The sequence below is a fragment of the Panthera pardus genome, unplaced genomic scaffold, assembly GCF_024362965.1.
Source record: "Panthera pardus isolate Hobbes unplaced genomic scaffold, ASM2436296v1 HiC_scaffold_26, whole genome shotgun sequence".
NCBI lineage: Eukaryota > Metazoa > Chordata > Mammalia > Carnivora > Felidae > Panthera > Panthera pardus.
Window position 1 is genome coordinate 25,094,027 of NW_026526832.1, and position 12,252 is coordinate 25,106,278.

General features: G+C 42.4%; 1 protein-coding gene across 3 annotated transcripts in view; it reads left to right on the forward strand.

Annotated features, from left to right (window-relative positions):
* LDAH (lipid droplet associated hydrolase) overlaps nucleotides 1–12,252 on the forward strand; it is a 110,172-nt gene that overhangs the window by 88,493 nt on the left and 9,427 nt on the right. For all 3 annotated transcript variants that reach the window (XM_019450833.2, XM_053891122.1, XM_019450840.2), the window contains one exon: nucleotides 2,156–2,238. In XM_019450833.2, coding sequence (XP_019306378.2) covers nucleotides 2,156–2,238 — 83 coding nt within the window. The remainder of the gene's footprint in view (nucleotides 1–2,155; nucleotides 2,239–12,252) is intronic.

Genomic DNA, 12,252 nt, shown 5'->3' on the forward strand with positions numbered 1-12,252 from the left:
CGGGCACGGAACCGACTGAGCCACCCAGGTGCCCCGATACACCATTAATTACAAGACTTTTCTGCTAGGCTGGTAGGAACAGTAACTACTTCCAGTTTGGACACTGTTCCATCTAAATCCTTTCAAGTGGTTCTTTCCCCAGCTTCTGGTGGTGTCTCACATGATAGTGCCAATCAGTACATAGCTGGAGCTGAAGAGGAACCCTCTGCAGACTCTGGAGCCCCTCCTTCAGTAGCTCTCCCCCCCTCCACTACTCTGCCCTACAAAACCACCACACTGACCTCCCCATACCACCTCTGCCTTGTTTGAAAATGTGCCCAGAATTTGTTTTAATCAGCTGTGGCAAAATGACAGATATGGAGAACAACTGCCTTTGGAATAAGAGTTTATTACCCACAGCTCCTAAGAGGAGACAGGGTAGAAGGAAGGCATGAGGAAGGTTCAGGGATGCTAAGAGTCACCTTATTGGAAGGAAAGATTATAGACACTGATTAATTCTAGACCGCAGTAGGAAAAAAATACGTTTTACAAAATTTTAGGTACAGCTAACCATTCAGTGAATAAAAACAGAATTTATGCATTCAGACTATTAATGAAAAGAACTTTTTAAAAGATAGTAAAGGGGCGCCTGGTGGCTCATTCAGAAGAGCATGCAACTCTTGATCTTGAGGTTGTGAGTTCAAGCCCCACACTGGGTGTGGAGATTACTAAAATGAATAAACAAATTTTAAATAGATAAATAGGAAAAGAAAACTCATCGTTCACACGAAAGGGTGTGGAAAGAAGAGTTAGAAATCACAAGAAAGTGAAGCATATACAAAACAGGATGACAGGAGTCAGACCAAATATCCTTTAGATCAATAGATGTGACTATGTTAAGTCCTTTATTTAAGAGATACTTTCAAATTATGTTTTTAAAGAAGCCTATGATTTAAAGAGACATACTTAAAACAAAATGAGAAAAGATTGAAAATAAAGAAAAGGACACATATACCAGGCAGTGATGACAAAAAAAAAGCCAAGTGACAATAATACCAATCAAATGAAAAGGAACACGGCATTGAATGAAAGTTTTCATAGTAGTACAAGAAAGCCGCATAAATTCATGTTGTCTCTTGTTTTCTTCTTTCTCGGGTGTGTGACATCTTGAAAGGGAGAGGGTCAGTTTTGCTCATTATGCAGTCAGTACAATGGGACTAACCCTCATTAAAAACGTTTAGCCTTTAGGGGCGCCTGGGTGGCGCAGTCGGTTAAGCGTCCGACTTCAGCCAGGTCACGATCTCGCGGTCTGTGAGTTCGAGCCCCGCGTCAGGCTCTGGGCTGATGGCTCGGAGCCTGGAGCCTGTTTCCGATTCTGTGTCCCTCTCTCTCTCTGCCCCTCCCCCGTTCATGCTCTGTCTCTCTCTGTCCCAAAAATAAATAAAAAACGTTGAAAAAAAAAATTAAAAAAAAAAAAACGTTTAGCCTTTAAATTGACTTTAAACCCTTTTTTTTTACATTTATTTATTTTTGAGAGACAGAGCGTGAGCAGGGGAGGGGCAGAGAGAGAGAGGAGAGGGAGACACAGAATCCGAAGCAGGCTTCAGGCTCCAAGCTATCAGAACACAGCCTGATGTGGGGCTCAAACCCACGAACCGTAAGATCATGACCTGAGCCGAAGTCAGACGCTTTACCAACTGAGCCACCCAGGCGCCCCTTGACTTTAAACCCTTTTAGTTGTATCTTTAATATAAAAAAAAAAAAAAAAAAAAAAAGGTCAGGATAGTTTCACATTAGTAACTGCATGCAGTTTCCCTGGTATACATGATTTATCTGTGAAAGTCTGTACTTCTAATCCTTAAATCATAAAAACACACTGATCAGGTGCACTACACGCCATCTACTGAGGTGTCTGACATTAGGCCATCGTACTGCTGTGTGTTGCTATTGAGAAAGGCAGGTGAGAAGAGCAGGTTCTTTTGTGGGACATGCTCTTGCTTCCGGAGGCCATGCACACTGCCTGACTCACACGCCTCTCTTGGCCTAGTGATATCTCACATCAGGTAGTGCTTGCTGAAAGGAAAAGGGGGAACAGGAATTAAATACAGTGCATTTGACATGTGTGTTTGTTCTGCATATTCCAAGTGTTTGACTCTTTTTTTTTTTTTTAATATAGCTAATGTTGTCTACCTTGGAGGCCAAGAAATGATGAAAGTGGTGGAGAGAGACAACGAAACCATAAGGGCACATTTATCTAAGGTAATCACTTTAATGCTGCAAAGCAGTAAGTAGATGGGCAGCAAAGTTTACTGAGCATGAAGGGCTAGAACTGGTTAGAGTCTGTAAGACCTCAAGGGTTTGTAGATTTCATACAGAGTTCTACTTCTAGTTAAAATATGGCAGTTCTAAAAGTTGCATAGGAAGGAAGTAAAGCTGACTACATACTTAAATATATACTTAAATATAGTTTACCACCTGTTTTTGTTAGGGTTTTTTTTTCATAATCAATGCTTCTCTCTAGGGCCTTATTCTGAGAAGACTCTCAATAATATTTATAGAATAAATGAGTTATATTAACATGTGAGTAAAACACTGGACAAGAACTGACATCACTATGACCTGTTGACTCAGCTTGTCTTTCTTTACTCCCCAGTGCATTAGAGTAGGAGTGTCCAGCTTTTACACCAAGACCAGATTTCTATACAAGCAGATGCAGAAAGGCCAAGATTGAAATATTTAGTACTTGGGAGTTACTGCTGCAAATTAGCTAGAGTCTTACACGAACACATTTGGAAGCACCAGACCCTGAAACTGTGAGGGTGCCATGGTTTAGAATATGTCTCAGTACCCTAGAATTTAGATGGCCCTGGTACTCCCATGGCATCACTTGTCTGTCTGTTCATCCTGAATAGGATAGAGCTGCACTGTCTAAATAGGATAGCTGCCAGCCACATGTGGTTTCTTGTGGCTGGTCTGAAAGGAGATGTGCAATGAGGGTAACATACACATTGGATTTCAGAAACTTAGTACCCAAAAGGGGTACATGTTGAAATGATAATATTTTAGACCACTGAATTAATAAATAAAATAGATTATTAAAAGTAATTTCATCCATTCCTTTATGCTTTTTAGTATAGTTACTAAAAAATTTTAAATTACATTGTGCCTTTATGTTTCTGTTGGGCTGTGCTAACCCAGAGCTTTATAGTCAGTGCTGAACTGTGGCATCTGCTGGGTATAATGCAGCGCCCTTACTGAGTGGCCAGCATACAGGGCCCGGGAGCCTACAGTCTACAAGTAAAATTTTAGATACCCCACCCCAGGTTTAGAATGTCTTTATAAGCTTTGAGACTTTGACTTAAACTTGCCACAGTGTTAATTTGTATTTCTAGAACCTCCCAATACACTTATCTTAAAGCATGAAATGTACATAAGTTCTTTCAAAAAGTATTCTCAGAGTATTGATCTATAGTAGCTTCACTCAGAGAGAAGACTTTTGAAAATCTGTGTTTATCTTAACAGCCACAGTGGTCATCTTTTTCTAAAATAGCATTTGGCTAGAGACTGAAATTTTGAAGCCAGAAGGAAACCCTCACTAGCTGAATGGAGGAGGTTGGGGCCTCAGAAGGACACTCTCTCCAGGCCTTTCAGCTGTTTCCAGTCATTGAAGGATGTAAAAATTCAAGAAAAACAGTATTTTATTTTTCAGCTAGATTATAAGTGAATTTGTTTCAAAAAAGCATTTAAGTTCTCAAGGCTAGAAGTTCATAAAAACAACTCAATTCCCAGTTAATAATAAGACTGGCAGAAGCTCACTTCCAAAATTCACACTTGCTGAATGACTAGACCCGTCATGTGTCGAAGCCCATCTTACCACCTGTGTAAGCCAGCTGCTGTAAAATACTCATCATTTCGGGATTCTGTTTGTATGTTGTTCTCAGAAAGAGGTCAAAAGAAGGTGCTAACTTATTCCTGTCCTAAGTTAAATCCATATGCAAGTGTAATCATTCCCAGATCGAAGTCTGCTTACGGTAACTGTGGGAGCACTGTAAGTTTCCTGAAACTTTCAGGAGAGAAATACGGGAGTATAATGGTAGATGGCAGGCATTTCAAGGTTAATATTAACACAGTCACAAAAATAAACTTTTCCAACTACAGAAAACTGTTTTGTTTTGTTTTTAAGATAGCATTAAATGTACTTGTGGAATTTTGCAAAGTAAAGCATTGTTTAGTTTAATGATACAAAACTACCTTGCAGTTCATTGATTATCATTTGTACCGGCTAAGTTTGATCTCTCCACTAGAATAATATAGTTGCAATTCCTAAGTGAAACGAGGTACAGAGAGACAGGAAGTTTATTGCAACTTTTTTTCTGTAATGAAAAAAGAGGAAACATGCTGTAATTTAATATTGGTAAAAGTTGAATCAACATATGTTTCAGTCTTGCTTGAGAAAATAAGGAAACTTGAAAGGGTACATACTTTTAGGAAGATGGTGGGCAATGCCTCTTGCCTTCCAAACAACCCTGATAAGTAGTTTAGCTTGAAAACCGATTTCCAAGACTAGACATATCCCTTTTTAGATACTCTAGTCAAGGATACCCAGTCCCATTTCAGCCCAAACATATATGTTCAAAAACTTCATACCTATCCAGGGCTTCCCTTCCAGGGAAGGGCTTCCCTTCCAGCCCTTCCAGGGCTACCTTCCAGTGTGAAGACTTTTTGAGCCATATATTTTGTTACAAAGATCTTATAGTGTGTCTCAAATATTCCACTAATTTAAGACAGTTCTAAAAAACGCATCTTTGTGCCATCCAGTCAGGAAGCCACAAGAAAGTTAGTCTAAAAATAGTCTCTCTGCTACATCATGTGGATGGCTTTTGGATTCTTTCTCATCTTCTAGAAAACTATCATCACCAGGCTTTCGTTCTAAATTCAGATTTTCTACCACTGGATTTCCATTGTCCACATGAAGAGAACTTTTTATCTTCTTTAGGAAACTGGACCTTTTTAACTATGAAAAATCCACGAGGCTGATTGCCTGCCTGCCTGCCTGCCTGCCTTCCTTCCCTCCCAACCTCCCTCCCAGGTCTAGAGACTTTATATACAGTATCAGACAGTTATGTTTATTAGCAGTGCTTTAATACTACATAAAATTATGTCCCTTTCCTGAAGCAAATATACCAGACTCATAGTTATTGCCAAAAGACTATACTGTGTCCTTTGGCATCATAGGTTGTGTTCTTTCTTCACCTGACTGAATCCTATCTGCCCTTTAAAGTTCATTTATTTAGGGGCACCTGGGTGGCTCAGTCAGTAGAGCATCTGATTCTTGATTTTGGCTCAGGTCAGGATCTCATGATCCGTGAGGATTCATGAGTTCGAGTCTCACATCCAGCTTCACACTGACAACACAGAGCCTGCTTGGGATTCTGTTTCTCCCCCTCTTCTGCTCAAGCTGCTGTTCTCTCTCAAAATAAATAAACTTTAAAATGTATATATTAAAAAATAAAGTTTATTGATTTATTTTGAGAGAGAGAGGCAAGAAAGAGGGAGAGAGAGAATCCCGAGGAGGTTCCATGCTGTCAGTGTAGAGCCTGACATGAGACTCGGTCCCATGAAACGGGAGATCATGACCTGCGCCAAAATCAAGAGTCAGACACTTAACTGACTGAGCCACCCAGGCACCTCTGGATCTTATCCATCCTTTAAAACCTGCCTCCATTGTTATCTCCAGGAGGCTTTCCCAGCCCCTGGTTTTGGTTAGGTGTCCCTCTCCCAGTTCACCTGGCTCCCTGTGTAAAGTTACAATATTACATTTATCCCAGAGCATTCAAATGGTCGGTTTGCCCTTTCCTCCACCTGCAGGTCAGGAACTATGTTTTTCTCATCTTGATATCTCTAAGACTCAGCACAATGTACGATACCTGCTGAGTAATCAACAAATGCGTACTGGATGGATGGATGGGGAAGCCACTAGGGTAGAGTCTAAGCCTTCCCTGTGCCATGCGTCTCTTTGGCTCTCTCATGTGTGGACCCCTACGCAAAATAATTTGTCTAAGTGCATAAAATAAATACATGAAATTACTACAAAAAAGCAATTATATTGAAGTATATTTATCAAAATAACTTAAAAACAAATTTGTGATATATAGTATATACACCTTTATTAGCACATTAAATAGTGACATATAATAGCAGTCAGAATTAATACTGAAAATGTTTATTTTGAGAGAGAGCATGTGCGTGAGTGAGGGAGGGGCAGAGAGAAAGGAAGAGAGAGAATCCTAAGTAGTCTCTGCCCTGACATCGACAGCAAGGAGCCCGATGCACAGCCCAGTCTCACAGACTGTGAGGTCATGACTTGAGCCGAAATCAAGAGTCAGATGCTTAACTGACTGAGCCACCCAGGGTAAATTTATAGCAATGAGCATAAATAATTTTTTAGTTATCCTCAACAAGTTTACTGCGATTTGAGAATTTCCATAATTTTATAGGTGACAAAATATAGGTGTTACTCATACTATTATCATTTATTGCCTGCATACATAATTGAAGGAAATACTAAATTATAGTTAGAGGTTAGCAAAAATAAAGATGTCATCTTTTTCCCAAGCAAGTGTACGTTACCCCTCCCCCACTGTCACTTCTATACAAACCCATATGGACCCTTAGACCCCAGTGAAGAAGCCCTTCCTTGGAGACACTAGAATATAGGTTAGGCAGCACGGTGTTGTGGCTTGCGCACTGGCCTGAGAACAAGAAGCCATGAGATGTTACACTAAAAAGACTAGATTATTTTGAGATGCTAGGGAGCCATTGTAGGGTTTAAGTAAGGAATGATATTCACAATGTTTGACAACCATATGACACAGCCATTGACCCATCAGAGCATGTGCCATCTGTGAACAGCCAGCCAGTTGAGAGCTACCAGTTCACATCAGTCAGCCCTAGGAATGTGGCTAGATTAACAAATGAGAGGGATTATTTTGGGGGAACATATGGAAAATATGGGATAAGAATGAAATTTGAGGTAGGGAGATCATTCAGAAGGCTTTTACAAGGACTCAGGCAGTGGGATGGGGGTGGAGAGGAGGTAAGATAGGGAAGATTTAGGAAGTAGAAGAACTTAGTACTTGGGAGCGGACTCTGTAACTACTGACCTGTGTTGCTGTGGGCCAGCATAAAGGTGCCCTTCATGTGTGCATGTTAGTTCACTGATTAAAGTTTTGAGTCTATAACAAAAAACAACAGCACTTAGTACTAAGTGAAAGAATGAGAGAATGGAGATGGAAGAATCTCAGATTATTTCTCTGTATTTAGATTGATAACAAGATAGGGAAGGAAGATCAGCTAGTTGGGGGAGGTGGTTGAGAGAGTAGTTGATTTGGGTACTTTGTTTGAGATACCTGTGGACACCCAAGTGGGCACATGTCTGGCAGGTAGCTGGCCGTACGGTGTGAAGCTTAGAATGGTAGTCCGGGCTGAATTTTGATTTGGAAACGGTAAGGATAGATTTGAAGCCATGAGCTTGGGTAATAGTAAGAAAAGGAAGTAGTATGTGGAGAGAAGACATCTAAAGATTGACCCTTGGGGAACACAGCTTAAAAGGTTGGGAGGAAGTAGAGGGGCTAATGGATGAGACGGGAGGGGGAGGGACAAGAATGAGAACCAGAATAGAAATAAACCCAAGGAAGAGAATCAACTGTACGTCTTCGCCACTCCTGTCCCAATTCTTTGGAGAACCCCTGGGGTATGTTCTGCGTTAGGAGGCACCTGGTGTGTCTGAGGCAAATAGGTCAGCATTCATGTGTTCTGCCCTTGTTCTAAACTGTACGAGAATGTATGTCTCATTCACAGAAAAGTGAATTCGTGTTTGGTTTAGAAACCTGAAGTTTTCATTTAAAACTCACTTAGGAGGGAAATTCTAAACTGCCGTGACCATCTCTGGCCTCGGCGAATGGAAACAGCTGGTGTGTGCTACTGCCAGATGGAATCTGGGCATCACTGCCGGTCAGCAAGGGTCTAAAATTGTTCCCGGCGAGAACACACGAGGTGCAGCTTTCTGACAAAGGCAGACAGCAGTAAAAGGGCCGCCCTGCGCCCAGAGAGCCAGGCCAGGGTGACAGTGTTGTTTGGGAAAAGGGGCAAAGTGCCCTCAGGAACAGGAACCCCTCTGCTACGGCTTTTTCCCCATCCTGCTTAGCCCACCCGAGCCCAGAGGTGCACGTTGCCTTTGGGAACAAACGTTGTGCAGTTGTTTGCAGATTCGGGCATGCAAATCCTTCAGACATGCACACGTCCTGCTTAGCGGAGCATGGGAAGTGCTGCCTGGACCTACTAACCAGGTCTGCCTTCCGCCACGCCTCGGTCTGAAACTGATTGTGTTAGTTCTGCCTGTCTCATTTGAAGCCTGTTCAGAATGTCATAATCATCCTGGAAATACATAGGCTTGTTTTTATGTCAATCGTTTTGACCTTGAGAGCTTCATGTTACGTACGTGTGTGAGCACACCCTGAGTTCTCAAGTGAAGAGTGATTGAAAGGGGTGGGTATGCACTGGGGAGCAGAGTCTTCTCCTTGCCTGGGGTTCAAACTCCAGCTCCACCACTTGCTCACTTATGTGACCTTGGTTAAGCTACTTGACCTCACTCTGTCTCCTTTCTCATCAATAAAATGGTTTAGTAATAGCATCTAGTACTATACATTTGTTCCAAAAATATAATGCTATAATTCATATAAAGACCTTTTAAGAGTATCTGGCATGCCCTAAGCATTCAGCTAGAAGTTTACTAATATTATTACAAATTTAGTCATACCCTAGATGTGCCTCTGAGTGCTTTAAAAAGACTATTTGCTTAACTTCTCCTCCCCCCACACACTTCTTCCTAGATGTTTTCATTTCATCCTATAGTTAAAGATTTCGGTAATACTAAATATATAGCCAAGAGACCCTGGAATGCCCCAGTCCCATTCTAGATCCCAGCCACTGCTCCCCTTGAGATGCCCGAGAGAGATGTTGAACAGGAATGAACAGTAGTGAAGGAAGGCATAGGAGCACTTAATCTTTACCAGGACTTGGGCCAGTACCCTCGTGCAGAAGATTCAGATGAGCTGAAGGTCCTAAACAGGATCCTTCAGCACATCTGCCAGTTTCCTGAGGCATATGACCAGGGGGAAACACAAACACAAGGGGATAGATTTGTTCCCGATGCCTCATACTCTGTAGCCTCACCAGAGGGAAACTGATGCCTCAGGTCATCTTCGTACTCTAGTCCCAGGTAAGAAAGAGACAAAGCTAATCACTGGCTGGTCCAGCGCCTTCTGTTTGGGAGTAGGTGGGTTCTGACCCTTTACGCCTGCGTTTAACACGGAAAGGAAAGAGCTCCACTTCTCAAGTCTGTTGGTTGCGCAGTCATTCCAGTCACTGGAGAGGGGTCCGGTCAATAACCCGCCAGCCCTCACCTCCTCCTTGGGTGGCTTGATTTCCACCTGCTCCCCAAGGTGCCTGCAGAAGGGAGAGGGCTCAGTGGTCTTGCCCCCATCCTCAGCCACTTTTCTTAATCTTTGGGGATTTTAATTCTCATGTTTTCAAGAATGGTAATTGAGCCAATTCTGGATAAAAGGAAGAAAGGAAACAAGGTAAATTGGAAAATGAATTTCCTAAACTGCCTCCCTTTCTTTAACAACTCTTCAAGTTCCTAAAAATGGTTGCTTGGAAAGACTTGCAGTGAAATTGTAAAAGTTTGAGGCTCCTCTGTTCCCAGGAGGAATATGATTTTTAAATAACTGAAATGAAGAGGCTTATGTTACAAAACAGGTCTCCTTCACAGGTGCCGGGTCTGACTTTGGGGAGGGGATGAGCAGCAAGCAACCTGTTTTGGATTCTCCCCAGGGGTGGGATACAGTGCAGGAGGGTTAGTACCCTGAGCATGGGAAAGCTGGAGGGGGGTGAAAACAGGGGAAAAAAGGCAGGACAGGGAGATCTCGCTGGGAAGTACCTAAATGTGTGTGGGTACTAATTTGACCTCTCTGTAAGCAGCTCGCTGCCCTATATCAGATCTTTTGCTTTTTTAATCAAAAACAAAATAAAAACAAAAAACAAACCCACACCTGTTGGGTGGCAGTTATTTCTGAAAAGGAAATAAAAAGTGGAGGAAGCAGGAATGGCGTAAGTTTTTTGACTTCTCAGAGCACGCTAGAGAATACACGTCTCCTCCCTGAACATCTACACCGTTGCTCCTTGGTTGCTCTCAGGGCGGCTGTTTCCCCTGCCATGTGGCTTGAAGGCTCGGGGTACTCTTTCTAAAGAAATCTGCACGTAAACATACTGGGAAGCCTGTTCATTCAGCACCCAGGGAAGCAGTGGGCCTTATCTCCACTGCCCAGGGGCTCCCTCTGTGAGCCCTACCAGGAGGGTAGTCTCCGAATGCTGGTGCCATCCTTCATTTTGGAAGATACTCAACCAGGAATACCCAGATGGTGCTGCAGTGTAGGCTCCAGGTCTCATTTATAAGTAAAGTGGCTGAGCGTCCACTCAGTGAGCTGAGCATGAGTGGTGGCTTGCAGACAGGGGTTGTGCTTCACTGTTTGTTTGGTTGATGACTGATCTTGGATCTTCTAACTAATGTCTTTCCCCATGATCTTTTCACGGGAATACAGTGTGTGTGTGTGTGTGTGTGTGTGTGTGTGTGTGTGTGTGTGTGTAGAGTGCATGTTTGCTATACATGATAACGTATATAATAACACACTTTGCTTTAGGCTTAAAGAAAGTGTATATTACTTCCATATTTCTTTTAAAATTTTTTTAATGTTTATTTATTTTTGAGAGACGGAGCATGAGTGGAGGAGGGGCAGAGAGAGAGAGAGAGAGAGGGAGACACAGAATCTGAAGCAGGCTCCAGGCTCCAAGCTGTCAGCACAGAACCCGACACGGGGCTCAAACTCATGAACCGCGAGATCATGACTTGAGCCGAAGTCGGCGCTTACCCGACTGAGCCACTCAGGCACCCCTTCATATGTTTTTAATATGAAATTTATTTGTCAAATTGGTTTCCATACAACACCCAGTACTCATCCCAACAGGTGCCCTCCTCAGTGCCCATCACCCACTTTCCCCTCCCCTCCACCCCCCATCAACCCTCAGTTTGTCCTCAGTATTTAAGAGTCTCTTATGGTTTGCCTCCTTCCCTCTCTCTAACTTTTTTTTCCCCCTTCCCCTCACCCCTGGTCTTCTGTTGAGTTTCTCAGGATCCACATATGAGTGAAAACATATGGTATCTGTCTTTCTCTGCCTGACTTATTTTACTTAGCATAACACTCTCCAGTTCCATCCACGTTGCTACAAATGGCCAGATTTCATTCCTTCTCATTGCCAAGTAGTATTCCATTGTATCTATAAACCACATCTTCTTTATCCATTCATCATTTGATGGATATTTATGCTCTTTCCATAATTTGGCTATTGTTGAAAGTGCTGCCTTAAACATTGGGGTACAAGTGCCCCTATGCATCAGCACTCCTATATCCCTTGGGTAAATTCCTAGCAGTGCTATTGCTGGGTCATAGGGTAGATCTATTTTTAATTTTTTTAAGAACCTCCACACTGTTTTCCAGAGTGACTGCACCAGTTGCATTCCCACCAACAGTGTAAGAGGGTTCCTGTTTCTCCACATCCTCTCCAGCATCTATAGTCTCCTGATTTGTTCATTTTAGCCACTCTGACCGGCATGAGGTGGTATCCCAGTGTGGCTTTGATTTGTATTTCCCTGACGAGGAGTGATGTTGAGCATCTTTTCATGTGCCTGTTGGCCATCTGGATGTCTTCTTTAGAAAAGTGTCTATTCATGTCTTCTGCCCATTTCTTCACTGGATTACTTATTTTTTGGGTGTGGAGTTGGTGAGTTCTTTATAGATTTTGGATACTAGCCCTTTATCCGATATGTCATTTGCAAATATCTTCTCCCATTCCATCAGTTGCCTTTTAGTTTTGTTGATTGTTTCCTTTGCAATGCAGAAGTTTTTTATCTTGATGAGATCCCAATAGTTCATTTTTGCTTTTAATTCCCTTGCCTTTGGAGATGTGTCAAGAAATTGCTGCGGCTGAGGTCAGAGAGGTTTTTTCCTGCTTTCTCCTCTAGGGTTTTGATGGTTTCCTATCTCACATTCAGGTCCTTCATCCATTTTGAGTTTCTCTTTATGATTGGTGTAAGAAAGTGGTCCAGTTTCATTCTTCTGCGTGTTACTGTCCAGTTCTCCCAGCACCATTTGTTAA